Source organism: Myotis nattereri (assembly GCF_964212035.1).
Source record: "Myotis nattereri genome assembly, chromosome: 9".
Lineage (NCBI taxonomy): Eukaryota > Metazoa > Chordata > Mammalia > Chiroptera > Vespertilionidae > Myotis > Myotis nattereri.
The window spans coordinates 41,747,229-41,765,923 of NC_138084.1; the positions used below are offsets into that span (position 1 = coordinate 41,747,229).

At 46.6% G+C, this 18,695-nt stretch overlaps 1 protein-coding gene across 1 annotated transcript in view; it reads right to left on the reverse strand.

The window, feature by feature from the left end:
• Nucleotides 1-11,882, reverse strand: part of RRM1 (ribonucleotide reductase catalytic subunit M1) — a 57,815-nt gene extending 45,933 nt beyond the window's left edge. The window contains exons 1-2 of the mRNA XM_081099704.1: nt 11,640-11,882; nt 2,024-2,112 (exon numbers count right to left, since the gene is read on the reverse strand). Coding sequence (XP_080955830.1) covers nt 2,024-2,112; nt 11,640-11,658 — 108 coding nt within the window. The 5' untranslated portion in view covers nt 11,659-11,882. The remainder of the gene's footprint in view (nt 1-2,023; nt 2,113-11,639) is intronic.
• Between the last annotated feature and the right edge of the window lie 6,813 nt (nt 11,883-18,695).

Consider the following 18,695-nt stretch of genomic DNA (forward strand, 5'->3'; position numbering starts at 1 on the left):
GTTGCGGGCATATCCCCAGTGGGGGATATGCAGGAGGCAGCTGATCGATGTTTCTCTCTCATCGATGTTTCTAACTCTCTATCTCTCTCCCTTCCTCTCTGTAAAAAATCAATAAAATATATTAAAAAAAAAATAAAATTAAATATGAACTGCCTTTTGACCCAGTGGTCCCACTTCTGGAAATATATCCTAAGAATCCTGAAACATCAATCAAAAAGAATACATGCACCCCTATATAAATTACACTGTTATTTACAATATCCAAGATTTGGAAATAGCCCAAGTGCCCATTATTAGATGAGTGGATAAAAAAACTGGGGAAATACTATGTGGCTATTAAAAAAAAAAAAAGGAACTTACCTTTTGCAACAGCATGGATGGACCTGGAGATTATTATGCTAAGCAAAATAAACCAACAGACAAATACCATATAATCTCACTTACATGTGGAATCTAATGAACAAAATAAACGGACAAACAAAATAGAACCAGAGGCATGGATACATGGAACAGACTGACAGAGGTCAGAGGGCAGGGGGAGGGAGTGGTGGTTGGGGGGCTGGATGACAGAAGGTAAAAAGATTAGCCAAAGAACATATATGCATAGCCAATGGACACAGGCAAGTGTGGAGATGGCCAAAGGCAGTGGGGTGGAGGCTGGGTGAAGCTGGGTAAAGGGGGTGAAAATGGGAGACACCTGTAATAGTGTCAACAATTTTTTAAAAATAGTTAAGTCTTCTGAATAGTTTCTGATGCTACACGGTCAAGTAATCAAAACATAGAATAAAATAACATCTGTATGCTAACAGTGCTAGACACAATAGTATACAGACTATTTCAGCTGAATCTACCCCAGAAAGCTTGAGTCTGCTACAGCAGCACCCTGTACTGTGAAATGTGGTACTGCATGAGGCAATACTAGTAGAATATCTTATGTCAGGAGACCTCAGTTGTTCTCGTTACACCCCCACTAGCTTATATAAGTAACTCCCCTTTCTCTTTGGTCCTTACTTATCTACAAAGTAAAGAAGATGAAATAGGATGATCTCTCAGGTTCATTCCAACTTTAACATTCTACTATTCTAATTACTGTCTAGAGTTCCTAAAAGTAAAAGACAATTTGTAATAAAAACATTTTAAAGTTGTATAAAATTATTTTCTTTTGACCATTTTGGTCAATTCACTATCAAGTGTCTAGTTATATATGTGCCACGCAGTGTGGATACCACAAGAATAAGATACAACCCACCCTCAATTGTAAGGGAGAAGAGAGACATGTAATTAATTTCCATATTATGTGGTCAATGTTATCAGGCTAGCACAAGTGCTATAGAAGTAGAGATAATATGCCTAAATAAGGCTGAGGAAACATGAGTGGGTTTGGAAAAAAGTGTCTTAAAGACTCCATTTTAGGAAGATGATTTTGGAAGTCATGGGGAAGATGCATTTGAAGGAGGCAAGATTAGAGGAAGACCAGGAGGATACCTTAGAGACCACTAGCGACAGCAGTCTAGGTAAGGGATGATGAAGGTCTAGAGTAGAGGAGTTATGGAAGGTAAGAAAAGAAGAACGACTTGCTTATGAATAGTTTGTTTTCCTTAATTTAAATGTTACCCATGAAATCTACTTTATAGTACTTAAATGCATTCTTTCTACATAGATAACAAAAAAGCAAATTTCAAACCAGTTTCTACCCAAATGATCACAATTCCAGAACAAGCTTTACTACAGGCTTTTTTTCTTATAAATAAAACAATTTACTCAAAGATGTCTCTAACAAAATGTCAATGTCAAGTTTTCCTCTGTTCACTTTTTACTTCTCTGAAAAGTCAGAATTCAGAGCCCAGAACCAAAATTTAGAAGAAAAAAAATTTGAGCAATGTGTTAACATTTAAACCCAAGATCATAAGCAGAATACCCCAAATCAAAATATATATGAAGTGAAAGAAAGGCCAGAGATAAGAAACAAGTAAAAAGAATCACTTGAAGCAAGAAACCCAAGATATAAACCATATTTACTTACAGGATCAACAAAGTCCATATTGAGTCCATAACAAAGTTTTTGGATTCGAGATGTAATTTTGTCGAACATGACCCGTTCTTGGCGGCCATCTGAAGAATCAAACCATACAATTCATGTTAGCACTTATTAAGATAGCAATGTAAAAGAATCAAATGTAATCAATACATGAACTTTTAAAATTGACCAACATAGAATGCTATTATAAGATTCAGTCCCCCAGTAGATTCATCAAGATATTATTTATGTATCTTCAAAGAGTAGGAATTCTATTCTGAAAATCTTCTCTTCCCTTTCATTATAAATTAGATGGATTCTTACAATAACTTCCCAAATGACTGATCTGTTTCTCCCCTTGTCCCATTGGCAGCCAGAATTATTCTTTAAAACTTACATCAAAAAAAGAAAAAAAAAAAACACCTTACATCCAAGTCATGTCATTACCCCCTCCAAATTCCCAATAGTGGTTGATCATCTCCTTCAGAATCAAATTAAAAATTATTACAATAATGCAGATTCCTAAATCTGCCCTGTATACCTTTTCCTCACTTCACCTCCTACTCTCCCACCTTCCTTACTTTACACTGGCCTCTTTGCTATTTCTACTGATGTCAGGTCTTTGCTCAATATAATCTTCTCAATGAGGCTTTCCCTGATCACGCTATTTTAAATTTTAATACCCCAAACACAGCCTTATCCTCCTCCTCCTTCTATGCTTTATTTTTCTCCATAGCACTTATCATGACATACTCTACATTTTATAGTAGTCCCCCTTATCCATTCCAAGACCCCCAGTGAATGCCTGAAACCAGACCCCCCATAAATGTATGCACACTTTAACAGCTGATTTTTATTACATTTTGAAAAGAAATGTATTTTAATAAAACTGCCTTTATAATTATTTAAAGTATGTTTACATTTTGGGGGGCATTCCCTGTATGTTTTTTTTCCTCTCTACATACTTACCTTTCTTCTCAACCAACTTCTTTAACACTGCAGGAAATGTGGCAGCAGCAGCTTATCAGGAAATGCAGCCTTTCGGATAATTTTTATATTTTTCAGTCCAAACATATCCTTAAATTTTCATAACCATCCATTAATTGCGATAAAGGATGTGGTGCCATTTGTTTTACAAATGCCTTGCTGAAATGTTCGTATAAGCTTGATGATTTCTGGAGCAACATGCTGACATCAATCAGAACACGTTTTTTGTCTGTCTTCCATCCACAAATGTAATGCCTTTTCCATCTTAGCTAAGCACTTATCATGGACTGTTATGGTAACTTTTGCAATCTGAGGTTCGACAAAACTTCCAGTTTCATGGATAGAAGATTCATTCTTACCATAGCTCTGAGCAATCTCAGTATACGTTTTTCTTTCCTTAAGTTGAGAACACGTTCCCTTTGACATAGCTGACTCACCAGCATAAATTCTCTTACGGTTTCTCAATGTTAAGTAAAATAAAAGTCACGGTGAGACAACTAAGTAGTGCATATAATGTATATGCTGGATAAAGAGATGATTCAAGTCTCAGATGAGATGAAAAGCCTGATGGTACAAGTTTTCATCTACCACTAAGAACAGCATACAATTTAAAACGCATGAACTTATTTCTGGAGTTTTCCATTTAATACTTCTGGACCATGGTTGAGTGCAGGCAAATGAAATCACAAATAAGAGGGGACTATTGTATTTGTTTATTGTGACTCTCACCATCAATCCACTAGAATAACTTTCAGAAGAAAAAGATTTTTTGCATGTTTTATTTTACTTGCATGTATTCCCCAGTGTCCAGACCAAGGAGAAGGCCTAGCACAGAAGTTGGCAAACTGCGGCTCGCGAGCTACATGCGGCTCTTTGGCCCCTTGAGTGTGGCTCTTCCACAAAATACCACGTGCGGGCGCGCATGTACAGTGCGACTGAAACTTTGTGGCCCATGCACAGAAGTCGGTATTTTGTGGAAGAGCCACACTCAAGGGGCCAAAGAGCTGCATGTGGCTCGCGAGCCGCAGTTTGCCGACCACTGGCCTAGCACATAGTAGTCAAGTATTTACTGATTGCTAAATGACTTACAAACCTGTTCCCATTCTAACACCAACATGATAAAGTTGGCTTAAAAACTCTCCTAGGGTAATTATTAATTTTGGATTTGTTACATATCAAGATCATCTTCCGCCTTAACCGGTTTGGCTCAGTGGTCCCAGGTTCAATTCCAGTCAAGGGCATGTACCTTGGTTGTGGGCACATCCCCAATAGGAGGTGCCCAGGAGGCAGCTGATCGATGTTTCTCTCTCATCAATGTTTCTGACTCTCTATCCCTCTCCCTTCCTCTCTGTAAAAAATAAATAAAATATATTAAAAATAAATAAAGTAAATGTTTATTTTCTATCCAGTAGTCATGTTTTGTTATCTTTGATAACAGTTGTTTTGGGATACAATGTTGTTTTAGGCTCAGTCCAAAGGTTATTTTGCCCAGTTTTCACACCCCAAAGGTTTGAAGAATAAGATGCACAAGGCAATTGCTCTGGATAGCAGATCCAACTCCATTTTAAAAAGGCTGCATTTATGCCCTAGCCAGTTTGGCTCAATGGACAGAGTGTTGGCCTGCAGACTGAAGGGTCCCGGATTCAAATCTACTCAAGGGCACATGCCCGGGTTACCTGCTTGATCCCCAGTAGGGGGCATGCAGGAGGCAGCCAATCAATGATTTTCTTTTCTCACTGACATTTCTATCTCTCTCCCTCTCTTTTTCTCTTAAGTCAATAAAAATATATTTTAAAAATAAAAAGGCTCTATTTATATTATTTTTCACATTTTCCCCTTTTGATCAAGATCCTTCCTTAAAAGCATCATCAAAAATGAAATGTCAAAAATGGAAAATGATCTCAAAAACTGCCGAAACCGGTTTGGCTCAGTGGATAGCGCATCGGCCTGCGGACTGAAAGGTCCCAGGTTCGATTCCGGTCAAGGGCATGTACCTGGGTTGCGGGCAATCCCCAGTGGGGGATGTGCAGGAGGCAGCTGATCGATGTTTCTCTCTCATCGATGTTTCTGACTCTCTATCTCTCTCCCTTCCTCTCTGTAAAAAATCAATAAAATATATTTAAAAACAAACAAACAAACAAACAAAAAAACTAAAAACGACATGGAAAATGAAAAGCAACACTGGCCCCTTGTTGCCAGGAAGATTCATATCCAGTATGTCATGTGCCATTTAGGAAGAAATGTTAGGCACATTCTTGCGCTTCATTATGTCCCATTTGGGGGTTCTTGCCCTTCCCTGGAATGTTAGGCACATCCTTGTGCTCCATGAGATTTTCCTGTTATTTTCATTATAGGTTTCATTAACGGCCTTCAGTTTCCAGTAAATTGCCTCACCCAGTTTCCAGTGGACTGCCTACACCAGGCCCTATAGGTTACTCTAACTGACCTTCACAAGAGACATAAATATCCCACTCCCCCTACTCTGCTCTAGTGATGCATTTTGGTCTCAGCCCTTCTACTCACAGATGTAACAATCTATATATATAAAAGCCTAAGTGACCATTACGACTGAACGACCAGAACAACCGGAATGACCAGTCGACCAGTCACTATGACCCACACTGACCACGAGGGGGAAGACACTCAATGCAGGGGCTGCCCCTGGTGGTCAGTGCACTCCCACAGCCAACCTCCCATGGCCCCTTCCCCCAGCCGGCTAGCCAACCTCCTGGGGTTCCTCCCCTCATCCGGCTGGCCCCCCAATAGGCCTCGATTGCTGGCCAGGCCAAGGGACCCCACACGTGCACGAATCTGTGCACTGGGCCTCTAGTAAATTTATAAATTCTTTACCACTTTTGGCCTTGTGTGTTCCTCCTTCAGCAACCCTAACAAAGAAAGAGGTTTTCTTTTTTCTTAGGAGCCTTAAGCCGCATTTGAGCAACAAGAGCACTAAAGCAGAGGTCTTTTTCTTTTTCTTTTAAACAATTTACAGTGTAACAATTTATTTTAGAGAAGGAGAGGGGGAAAGAGAGAATTATAGGTCAGTTGCTTCCCCTATGCACCCCAAACCCACGACCTGGATATGTGCACTGTCTGGGAATCAAACCCATGCTCCAACCCAGCCTCAAAAGCCAGAGGAAGGAAGACTTTACTATCGTGTTTAAGGGCAAACATCTTCTATAGTTCTTTAGGTTTCTCCTATGAAGTTTCATTCGCCTTAATGACCTCAGAATGTTGAGCAACCATTATCAGAGTGCTTACTGTCTTTATAACATCAAGCTATGCAGAACAAAGTTTTATAACTGCAAAAATCCCTGTAATAACAAACAAAATGCTAAGTCCAATTTGCAGACTAGATCTGAAACAGGAGGCAATACTGATGGCAGTCAGCTTATTAGAGAATCATGAAGTGTCAATGAGTTCTGTATTTAATCATTTGGCTTGTGTCTAGACTTTATCTAATTCCATCTTTATTTCACCAGAGGTGTTTTATTTAAGTACAATAAAAGGTATTAACAGTGCAAACCCCACCTTGATTAGCTAGGACATGGTCAAGAGTAATTCTATTGTCTAAAATAATTGTACAAGGGAATTTAAAGATTTTTCCTGTTTTGGCAGTAGCCCCAGCAATTTCCCTTCAAGTTGTTTACTATCTGATTATGTATTTATTTACTGTAAATAAAGGAAAAAGTATTTTTCCAAATCTGGTATCTTTACTGAGGTAGACATAGCCAGGTATTAACATGTAAAGCACCCAGTCTGTTTTGTCTTCCGGATGGAAAGTATAGTGTCAGTCAGCAGTGACTGACAGGGCGCTTAATGTGTTAAACATCCTTGACTATGTGTGTAATCAGTTGTACATTTTGACCTTGAAGGTTTAAAAATGATGCCCAATATTGAACAATCTTTCTAGTCAGAAATTAAGGCAAAAAGGAATTATAGTGAGTGTTTGGCCTCTGATGTTCCTTGTGAAACAGAAAGAACTGAAGTAAAAGAACTGAAGGAAAAAAAGGGAAAATTTGTGAGGTAGGAGGGAACTGAAGATAAAAAAGGGGATATGAACATGTAGACCATATAGTACCGGTCAAGTATCTTGGGTTAGTTGTCCACAACAGATGTAATCTGCTTTACATCCTAGTAATTTTGGTTGAGAAGTACAGTTAAGTATAAAACAACTTTCTTTAAATGGGAATCATGAATTCAATATCTTTGAAAGCAGAAACTACATCTACCTACTTACCACTGTAACCTCAGTGCCGAGCACAATATCCACACAGATTTGTAAAATAATACAGTGGATTGTAAAGGAGATGAGGGAGGGAAGGGAGATAAAGAACCTGGAATAGAAGAGAGATGATCAGAGTGCAAACGGGTGCTTTAGAAGGTGTTATTTTGCAAACTTTTGTTTCAGTTTTATGTATGTGTACATACACATGCATGTGTTTACTAAGTCATTATGTAGAATGTAATTTTTACCATGAGTTACAATCAAAAGTTTTGAAAACACTATACTACTAAATTCCAAAGCACACTTTACAACTAAACCAGCTTCACAGCATTTATTCCAATGGTTCTCAACTTTTATTTTTCAACCTGATCTCCCTAGGCCAGTGGTCGGCAAACTCATTAGTCAACAGTACCAAATATCAACAGTACAACGATTGAAATTTCTTTTGAGAGCCAAATTTTTTAAACTTAAACTATATAGGTAGGTACATTGTTATTAACTTAATTAGGGTACTCCTAAGCTGGCCTTTGCTAAAAACATCCTCAATCTGATTGAGGCACGTTCGCTGAGGTTGACCCCTTCCAACTCTCCCATTCACACTCGTCTATCTGAAACAAGTATACAAGATGAGTGTGGATGGGAGAGTTGAAAGAGGTCGACCTCGGTGAACATACCTCAAAACAATGTACCTCCCCCGCCTGCGCCGCATCTCCCACCGCCCTACCAACCAACACCCACCACTTCTTCTAACGCCACTTCTTCAAAATAGACTCGCCCAGGCCGAAAACTGACTTCTGCGCATGGGCCACGAAGTTTCAATCACACTGTACGTGCACTCCCGCACGTGGTATTTTGTGGAAGAGCCACTCTCAAGGGGGCAAAGAGCCACGGTTTGCCGACCACTGCCCTAGGCAATATGATATTCTCCCACAAGAAAAATAGCTCAAGAGAGCAGACGAAAAAAACTCATCTACTATTCCAATTCAGATATCTAACAACCAGAGGCCCAGTGCACGAAATTCATGTACTGGTAGGGTCCCTAGAGGCTGCCAGCCAGCTGGGGTCTCCCTCCCTTCCCCTGGCAGCCCACCCCCTGGCCCACCTCCTGGAAGAACTCTGTCAAGGGGACCATTTGCAAACTACACTTTTATTATATAGGATTTTCATATAGGTTATTCCTATGTCCCTAACCACCCTAAGATCTCTGAAGATGGAATTGCCTCTCCCTCTAATATTTCCCTCAAAGTGCTTAGCGATATATTAGCACATTCAACAAGTACTTACAGGTTGATGACCAGTTGCCCTCCTGAATAATTACATTGAAATTCACAAAACTACAGGAGTTAGTCCGCTACTACACTGACATACCAAAAATAAAAAGCACATTAAAACTTGAACGTAAATAAAATAAACAAATCTAAATACAAAGTTGTATATTAACAAGCCTTGCTGAATGCTACACTGAAAGATTCTACCAAACCCTCTGGATCAAATTATGTTCTCTCAAGGAATGAGAAACAAAATAAGCCGTGTCTTTTAGAGCTTGTGTAGGGGAGTACTTTGTAAACTCCAGTATTTGAAAGTGAACCCAAAAAATTAAAAATTCAATACAAAGGTGTTACCCATGCAGTAATCTACATCCACAAGTTTTCAGTTCATCTGTTACAGATTTACCATAAGAGCATACTCATCCTTCCATATCTTTTTCTATAGGTCTAAAAAACTTGATGTACATGTCTGAGGTCTTTTGGTCTCATCAGGTAAAATGGGAGACTAGGGAAATTCAGAGAACGTTCTAAAGATACTAAAGACAGGATGAAGGGCCACCACTGTGCAGGAGGCAGTCAGTCAATGATTCTCTCTCATCTCTTAACTATAGCTAAACCACCTGGCAACAACCAAATCAATTACCGGCCTACCAACTGCATTCATTATAGCCTATATTTTCCTTTTTTTAAATCTTCACCCAAGGATATGTTTTTATTCATTTTAGAGAAAAAGGGGGGGAGGGGAAGGAAAGAATGAGAGAGGGGAGAGAGAGGGGGGGAGGGAGAGGGAGAGGAAGGAGAAAGAAAGGGAGAAAGGGAGATAGAAGCATCCATCGTTGTGCCTCCCGAGGGTGGCTCAGCGGGAATTGAACCTGCAACCTTCTGTTGTATAGGACAATGCTCCAACTGAGCCACCCCATCACCAGGGCTTCATAAACATTTATATATTTTTTAAATACATTTTTATTTATTTCAGAAAGAAAGGGAGAGGGAGAGAAACATCAATGAGAAAGAATCATTGATTGGCTGCTTCCTGCATGACCTCTAGTAGGGGGCCGAGCCCACAACCAGGGCATGCGCCATGGCCAGAAATCGAACCCTTGACCGCTTGGTCCACAGGTCGATGCTCAACACACTGAGGCAAGCGGGGGGATCCTATATTTTAAAATAATTATTCTTCCCACTGTCCCGTGTGGCTCGGTTGGTTGAGCAGCGTACCATGCACCGAGAGGCAGGGTACGGGGAGGAGTTACCGGCTGATTCAGGTAAGGGGTGTGCAAGAGGCATCCAATCGATGTTTCTCTCGCATTGATGCTTCTCTCTCTCTCCCCCTTCTTTTCTCTCTAAAAAATAAAATCAATAAAATAAAATTTATTCTCATTCAATCTTTGAGCATTTCTTCATGGCAGGTCCAGTGCTAGTGTGGGCATAAAGTGCCCTCTTTGAAACTCAGAACCTAATGGATAAAACAAACATCCGGTCAGCCAACTAGTATTTGCGGAGTGCCAAATATTGTAAAATGGCTTTTAGCATCAGTCGATTCAACTCAGGACTTGTTCCTATCGGCCTGGCATGGTTCTGTGTTAAAAGTACCTTTTGGCCCTGGCTGGCTTGGCTCAGTGGATAGAGCGTTGGTCTGCGGACTGGAGGGGCCCAGGTTCAATTCTGCCTTCCATTCCGGCCAACGGCACATGCCTGGGTTGGGGGCTCGATCCCCAGTAGGGGGCGTGCAGGAGGCAGCCGAACAATGACTCTCATCACTCATGTTTCTCTCTCTCTCTCCCTCTCCATTCCTCTCTGAAATCAACAAATATATGTATATTAAAAGTACATTTTGCTCTAGTCTTCCCCAACCTGAAAATGAATAAACCCTTTCCCCAGGCAGGGACTGTCCCTCATAACGTCACAGCCAAGCAAAAGGCAGGCCCCAAGGAGGCGCCAGCAGGTCTAACGGGAAGTAACTGCTGAGGAGAATGCAAGTCCGCGGCTCTTCGCGGCTCTTCCGGGCTCCCATCTTGTCAAAAGGCCTCGGGGACACCCTAATCTGATTCAGTTTCTCCTCGGGGGAAGGGCAGCAGGTCCCTACCCTACCCTCTTCTGGGACTAAACCTGGAACAAATGGCACCACATCCAAACTCCGGGGATATGTCTGTCTGAGATCTGGTTTTTTTTTTTTTTTTAATATTTTTTTATTGATTTTTTACAGAAATATCGATCAGCTGCCTCCAGCACACACCCCTACTGGGTACGTGCCCTCAACCAAGGCGCGTGCCCTTTGACCGGAATCAAACCTGGGACCTTTCAGTCCGCAGGCCGACGCTCTATCCACTGAGCCAAACCGGTTACGGCTTTTTTTTTAAATGTATTTCTTTATTGATTTCAGAGAGGAAGGGAGAAGGAGAGAGAGATAGAAACATCGGCTGCCTCCTGCACACCCCCCCCCCCCCCCCCCCCGGGGATGGAGCCCGCAACCCAGGCATGTGCCCCCCGCCGGAATCGAACCTGGGACCTATCGGTCCGCAGGCTGACGCTCTATCCACTGCGCCAAGTCGGCTAGGGCCTGAGATCTGGTTCTATTCACGGTATCCTCGTCCTTCCACATCTTTTCTATGGGTCAGGGAGCTCATAGGTGCCCTCGGGGGGTACAAAGTCCTTTTTTACCTAGTAACACAGTTTTCAAATCAAAGTCGGTTTCCAACCCTGACCTCACCATCAACTCACTGGGCGACTTGGCGTCAGTCACCGGACCCCTCTCTCTCCCTCTCTCTGCGCTTCAGTGTCTTCACCTATAAAATGGAGCCGGTAATCCTATCTCAGGGGCTCGCGGTGAGGAAAAGGCTGCCTGGGAAACGCTAGGCGCACACAGGGGATACTCGATAAAGGGGAAGGGGTCACTCTTTAGAGACGCGGCTGGACGACCAAGCCGAGGGGGCGCCGACTGAAGACCGAGCCGGGGTGGGGGAGGGGGCGGAGGCGCGCCTGCAGGCCCGGCTGGCTGACATGGCGGGAAGCCGCGCGGGCAGGGCGGGAAGCGGCGGAGACGGACGGACGGGCAGGCGCGGCCAACTGCTCGGGCGCCAGCAGCCGCGTCCCCTGACCCGCCCTCCACTGTCCTACCGGCCCCTCCCCGGCCGCTCACCTCGCTTGATCACATGCATCGCGGCTGGTAGCTGAGGCGATACGGATGCGATTCAGGTCTGCAGCGCTCTCTCCTCCGCAGAGAAAGGCAAGACAAGCCGAATCTCCTTCCCGCCACCCGAGACGCAAAAAACAACGTCGCACGCATCACGTTCTCTACGCTACGGCGTCTGCCAGCGCCCGGCGGTGGGAAGGACCAGCTTTACAGAAAGTCAGCCTTGCTCATTAGCCACCGTTTGAACGTGGGCGGGGCCCAGGAAACCACGCCCCTTTCGTGGCAGCAGTGGGTGTGGGCACGCCGGCGGGAATGCGACGCTCCCGCCGCCATGTTAAGTGTGGGCAGAGTCCAGCAGCCCGCGCCGCTCCTGCACCTGCGTGGGGTACGGAGTCGACACTGATCTCGCCGCCAAGTCTTAGCCGAGCCTGGGACGGGACCCAGCACCCAGGCCCTCCGCTCTCGCCATTGCGTCCCCGCTGAGGTCAAGACAGTTCAAGTATTTTGAAATAACTAAAAGCCAACCATCCAAAACACGTTTTCTTATCTTGCCTCCTGTACTATTTTGATAACACGAGACTGCCGTCTGATGTGAGCTGTAGCCTGGGATCCATAGCCGGAGGGCCGGGAGCCTCCGGCCTGTTATGTCAGCAGAAAGCCTAGCATTACTCTGATTGGAAAGGCTTGCTAGGCGAGGGTTTTACCCTGATGTAAATGGGAGCCCCGGGAGAGTTTTGAGAAGGGACAAGATCCGTTTGCTTTTAGAGTTCTTCAGGGGACAGTGGTAGAGACCGGGTCACACATAACGTCCTTGTGGAGGTCGAATAGACATGTCTTGATGACTGATGTAGAAGCTGGTGATTTGGGCTACACAAACTGATTTTTATGAAACCTCATGTGGCGTTCCCTCCCTAAAATCTTGCATTGGTTTTGGTAGGGGCAGAAATAGAATAGTGGGGACTGGCTGTAATTGTAAGAAGTATTAATCATGCTCTGTTAACTGTTCTGTTCCGATTAGAGAAAGCACATTCTAACCTGGCTGACTTGGGCGCTAACATCAGAATGCAGTCCATCCTCCTTTTCTGAGGGCTGCCTATCATTATGGAAAGATTTACGACCTCAGATAGTCCCAGAGGCACCCACCCTTTGCAAACCCCCACCCCTTATTGTCAATAATCTGGTCCCAGAGGTGCCTGGAGGCACCCCAGAGGCACCAGCCCTCATTGCCTGTAACCATTATACCTTCCTACTTCCCCATGCCTATAATTCTTTAATTCTTACTTTCCCACATAATCTTTGTCCTTCTACCTAATGTAAGCAGCTGGTTTATGGGGAGGGGCAGAGCAGATTTTTGTGGATGACCTGCTGCTCTCCCATACTGCCAGCATTATTGGAATAATGCTTGCTTAACTGGCTCAAGTAGTGACAGGGAGCCCGGACCCATTGGTTGTCTTTGTGTGTTTAAGGATAAAATGTTTTATTTATTGTCTTATAGTAATAATTCTTTGGCAGTATGTATCCTCCAGATGCATCCCAATCTCCCTGAAAAATAATTTTTTTAATGTGAAAATCCTGGGTTTTTTTTTCAGTTACAGTTTACATTCAATATTGTTTTGTATTACTTTCAGGTGTACAGCATAGTAGTTAATCACACACTTTAGGAAGGTGTTCCTCATGATATTTCCAGTACCCATCTGGCACCACACAGTTATTACAATACTAGAGGCCCAGTGCACAAAAATTTGTGCACTCAGGGAGAAGGGGGGGTCCCTCAGCCTGGCCTGTGCCCTCTCGCAGTCTGGGACCCCTTGGGAGATAACGCCCTGCTGGCTTAGGCCTGCTTCCGGGTGGCAGAGGGTAGGCCCAATCCCTAGGTGCAGCCCTTGGTCCGGCTCAGAGCAGGGCCGATTGGGGAGTTGGGGAACCGCCCCCTGTCACGCACAGAGCAGGGCGATCGGGAGGTTGTGATGCCACCCTCAGTCACGCTCAGGGTAGGGCCGATTGGGGGGTTGGGGCACGGCCCCCTGTCACACTCAAGGCAGGGTCGATCAGGGGGTTGAGGAGGTCCCCCCTGTCACGCACAGAGCAGGGCCCATCAGGGGGTTGGGGCGCTGCCCCCTGTCACACACAGAGCAGGGCCGATCAGGGGGTTGGGGCGCCGCACCCTGTCACACACAGAGCTGCAGGGCGATCAGAGGTTGGGTAGCTCCCCCGTATCAGGCACAGAGCAGGGCTGATCAGGAGGATGGGGCGCCTTCCCCTGTCACAAACAGAGCAGGGCGGATAGGGAGGTTGTGGCCCCAACCCCTGTCACACACAGAGCTGCAGGGCGATCAGGGAGTTTGGGCACTGCCCCCTGTCACGCTGATCCCGGTGCCGGGAGGCATATTACCCTTTTACTATATAGGGTAGAGGCCTGGTGCATGGGTGGGGCTGGCTGGTTTGCCCTGAAGGGTGTCCTGGATCAGGGTGTGGGTCCCCACTGGGGTGCCTGGCCAGCCTGGGTGAGGGGATGATGGCTGTTTGCAGCTGGTCACACACCCTTCAGGGTGGGGGTCCCCACTGGGGTGCCTGGCCAGCCTGGGTGAGGGGCTGAGGGCTGTTTGCAGCTGGTCACACACCCTTCAGGGTGGGGGTCCCCACTGGGGTGCCTGGCAAGTCTGGGTGAGGGGCTGAGGGCTGTTTTCAGGCTGGGGATGACTGAAGCTCCCAACCGCTTGTTTTTTTCTTTTTCTTTTTTTAATTCTGGGCCAGCTTTAGCTCTGAGGCTCCACCTCTTAGGCCTCCACTGCTGAAAGTAGGTTTCTGGTTTGTTTTGGTTCGAAACAATGTATAACTCCAGCTCTGACTCCAGCTCTGAGATCCCAGCTCGCTGAAAGCTGGTTTCTGGGGTTTTTGTTAAAATGTTTCAAACTGCAGGCTCAGAGACCTGCAAGGCAGGCGGGGAACGTTGGTTTCCTGCATCACTGAAGCAAGCAAGCCTCATGTTAGTTTCAAGCTGCCTGGCTGCCGGCCGCCATCTTGGCTGACAGTTAATTTGCATATCGCCCTGATTAGCCAATGGGAAGGGTAGCGATCGTATGCCAATTACCATGTTTCTCTTTTATTAGATAGGACTAGAGGCCCAGTGCACGAAATTCATGCATGGATAGGGTCCCTAGCAGCTGCCAGCCGGGGCATTCCTTTGTTCCACGCCGCCGCCTGGTGGTCAGCGCATGTCATAGCAAGTGATCGAACTCCCAAAGGGATACTTTGCATATTAGGCTTTTATATATAGACTAGAGGCCTGGTGCACAAAAATTTGTGCACTCGGGGGGAAGGAGGGGTCCCTCAGCCCAGCCTGTGCCCTCTCGCAGTCTGGGACCCCTTGGAGATAACGCCCTGCTGGCTTAGGCCTGCTCCCGGGTGGCAGAGGGTAGGCCCAATCCCTAGGTGCAGCCCCAGGTCGGGCTCAGAGCAGGGCCGATTGGGGATTTGGGGAACCGCCCCCTGTCACGCACAGAGCAGGGCTATCGGGAGGTTGCGATGCCACCCTCAGTCACGCTCAGGGTAGGGCCGATTGGGGGGTTGGGGCACCGCCCCCTGTCACACTCAAGGCAGGGTCGAGGGGGAGGTTGCGGCGCCAACCCCTGTCACGCACAGAGCAGGGCGGATCAGGGGGTTGGGGCGCCGCCCTCTATCACCCACAGAGCAGGGCAGATCAGGGGGTTGGGGTGCCGCACCCTGTCACACACAGAGCAGGGCTGATCAGGGGGTTTGGGTGCTGCTCCCTGTCACGCTGATCCCAGTGCCAGGAGGCCTCGCAGCTCCGCTGATCCCGGTGCTGAGAGGCATATTACCCTTTTACTATATAGCATAGAGCCCCGGTGCACGGGTGGGGGCCGGCTGGTTTGCCCTGAAGGGTGTCCTGGATCAGGGTGGGGGTCTCCACTGGGGTGCCTGGCCAGCCTGGGTGAGGGGATGATGGCTGTTTGCAGCTGGTCACACACCCTTCAGGGTGGGGGTCCCCACTGGGTATCTGGCTAGTCTGGGTGAGGAGCTGAGGGCTGTTTTCAGGCTGGGGGTGACTCAAGCTCCCAACTGCTCCTTTTTTCCTTTTTTTAATTTTTATTCTGGGCCAGCTTTAGCTTGAGGCTTGGCTTCAGCTCTTAGGCCTCCGCTGCTGAAAGTAGGTTTCTGGCCTTTGCTTACAATGTTGCGATCCTACTGGCTGAAGCCCGGTGGTATTTGTTACAATGTTTCTTAAACTGCAGGCTCAGAGGCCTGCAGCCGCAGGCGGGGAACCTTGGTTTCCTCCGTCACTGAGGCAAGCAAGCCTCATGTTAGTTTCAAGCTGCCTGGCTGCCGGCCGCCATCTTGGCTTTCAGTTAATTTGCATATCTCGCTGATTAGCCAATGGGAGGGGTAGCTGTTGTACACCAATTACCATGTTTCTATTTTATTAGTGTAGACTAGAGGCCCGGTGCACAACAATTTGTGCACTCGGGGGGGGAGGGAGGGTCCCTCAGCCTGGCCTGTGCCCTCTCGCAGTCTGGGACCCCTCGGGAGATAACAACCTGCTGGCTTAGGCCTGCTCCCGGGTGGCAGAGGGCAGGCCCAATCCCTAGGTGCAGCCCCTGGTCGGGCTCAGAGCAGGGCCAATTGGGGAGTTGGGGCACCTTCCCCTGTCATGCACAGAGCAGGGCGGATTGGGAGGTTGTGATGCCACCCTCAGTCACGCTCAGGGTAGGGCCGATTGGGGGGTTGGGGCACTGCCCCGTCACACTCAAGGCAGGGTCGATGGGGAGGTTGTGGCGCCCCCCCGTCACACACAGTGCAGGGCCAATCAGGGGGTTGGGGAGCTCCCCCCTGTCACGCACAGAGCAGGGCGGATCAGGGGGTTGGGGCACCGCCACTGTCACACTCAGGGCAGGGCCGATGGGGAGGTTATGGTTCTACCCCGTCACACACAGGGTAGGGCCCGTGGGGTGGGGGGGCTGGGGCGCCGCACCCTGTCACACACAGAGCCGCAGGGCGATCAGGGGGTTGGGGAGCTCCCCCCTATCAGGCACAGAGCAGGGCTGATCAGGGGGTTGGGGCGCTTTCCCCTGTCAGGAACAGAGCAGGGCCCATAGGGAGGTTGTGGCCCCGCCCTCTGTCACACACAGAGCTGCAGGGTGATCAGGGAGTTTGGGCGCTGCCCCATCACGCTGATCCCGGTGCCGGTAGGCCTCTCTGAGGCCTCTCGGCTCCGCTGATCCCGGTGCTGGTAGGCATATTACCCTTTTACTATATAGAATAGAGGCCTGGTGCATGGGTGGGGCTGGCTGGTTTGCCCTGAAGGGTGTCCTGGATCAGGGTGGGGGTCCCCACTGGGGTGCCTGGCCAGCCAGGATGAGGGGATGATGGCTGTTTGCAGCTGGTCACACACCCTTCAGGGTGGGGGTCCCCACTGGGGTGCCTGGCCAGTCTGGGTGAGGGGCTGAGGGCTGTTTTCAGGCTGGGACTGAAGCTCCCATCCGCTCCTTTCTTCTTCTTTTTTTTTTTTTTTTATTCTGGGCCAGCTTTAGCTCTGAGGCTTGGCTCCAGCTCTGAGGCCTCAGCTGCTGAAAGTAGGTATCTGGTTTGTTTAGGTTCTATAATTGAAACTCTGTATCAACTCCAGCTCTGAGATCCCGGCTCGCTGAAAGCAGGTTTCTGGAGTTTTGTTTAGCTTCTATATTTGTTACAATGTTCAAACTGCAGGCTCAGAGGCCGGCAAGGCAGGCGGGGAACGTTGGAGTCCTCCATCACTGAAGCAAGCAAGCCTCCTGTTCAGTTTAAGCTGCCTGGCTGCTGGCCGCCATCTTGGCTGGCAATTAATTTGCATATCGCCCTGATTAGTCAATGGGAAAGGTAGCAGTCGTACGCCAATTACCATGTTTCTCTTTTATTAGATAGGAGTGACTATATTTCTTATGCTGTATTTTACATCCCCATGACTATTTTGTAACTACCAACTTCTTAATCCCTTCACTTTTTTCACCCAGTCTCCCAAGCCCCCTCCCCTTTGGAAACCATCAGTCTGTTCTCTGTATCAATAAGTCTGTTTCTGTTTTGTTTGTACTGTTCTTTAGATTCCACATATAAGTGCAAAATGGTATTTGTCTATGACTGACTTATTTCACTTGGCATAATACCCTCTAGATCCATCTGTGCTGTTGCAAATGGTAAGCTTTCTTTTTTTGTGGCTGAATAATATTCCATTGTATATATGTACCACTACTTTTTTTTTTTTTTTTTTTTTTTAAATATATTTTATTGATTTTTTACAGAGAGGAAGAGAGAGAGATAGAGAGTTAGAAACATCGATGAGAGAGAAACATCGATCAGCTGCCTCCTGCACATCTCCTACTGGGGATATGCCCGCAACCCAGGTACATGCCCTTGACCGGAATCGAACCTGGGACCTTTCAGTCCGCAGGCCGACACTCTATCCACTGAGCCAAACCGGTTTCGGCAACTTTTTAAAAAAAATATATATTCTATTGATTTTTTTAGAGAGAGGAAGGGAGAGGGATAGTCAGAAACATCAATAAGAGAGAAACGACCAGCTGCCTCCTGCACACCCTGCAACCAAGGTACATGCCCTTCACCGGAATCGAATCTGGGACCCTTCAGTCCGCAGGCCAATGCTCTATCCACTGAGCCAAACCAGCTAGGGCTGTACCACTACTTTTTTATCTACTTGTCTAATGATAGATAGTTGAGTTGCTTCCATATCTTGGCTATAGTAAATAACACTGCAGTAACACTGAACATAGGGGTGCATATATTCTTTTGAATTAGTGCTTTAGGTTTCTTCATATATATGCCAAGAAGTGGAATCTCTGGGTGATAGGGCAGTTCCATTTTTAATTTTTTGAGGACCCTCCATACCGTTTTCCAATCTGCATTCCCACCAACTGTGCACAAGGGTTCCCTTTTTTCTACATCCTTGCCAACACTTGTTTGTTGATCTGTGAAGTAATTCTAAGTCATTGGTCACAGGTGAAGCTATAAGATAGGTGGGGTCAAGACGGCCCAGAGAACTGTGTGTATGTA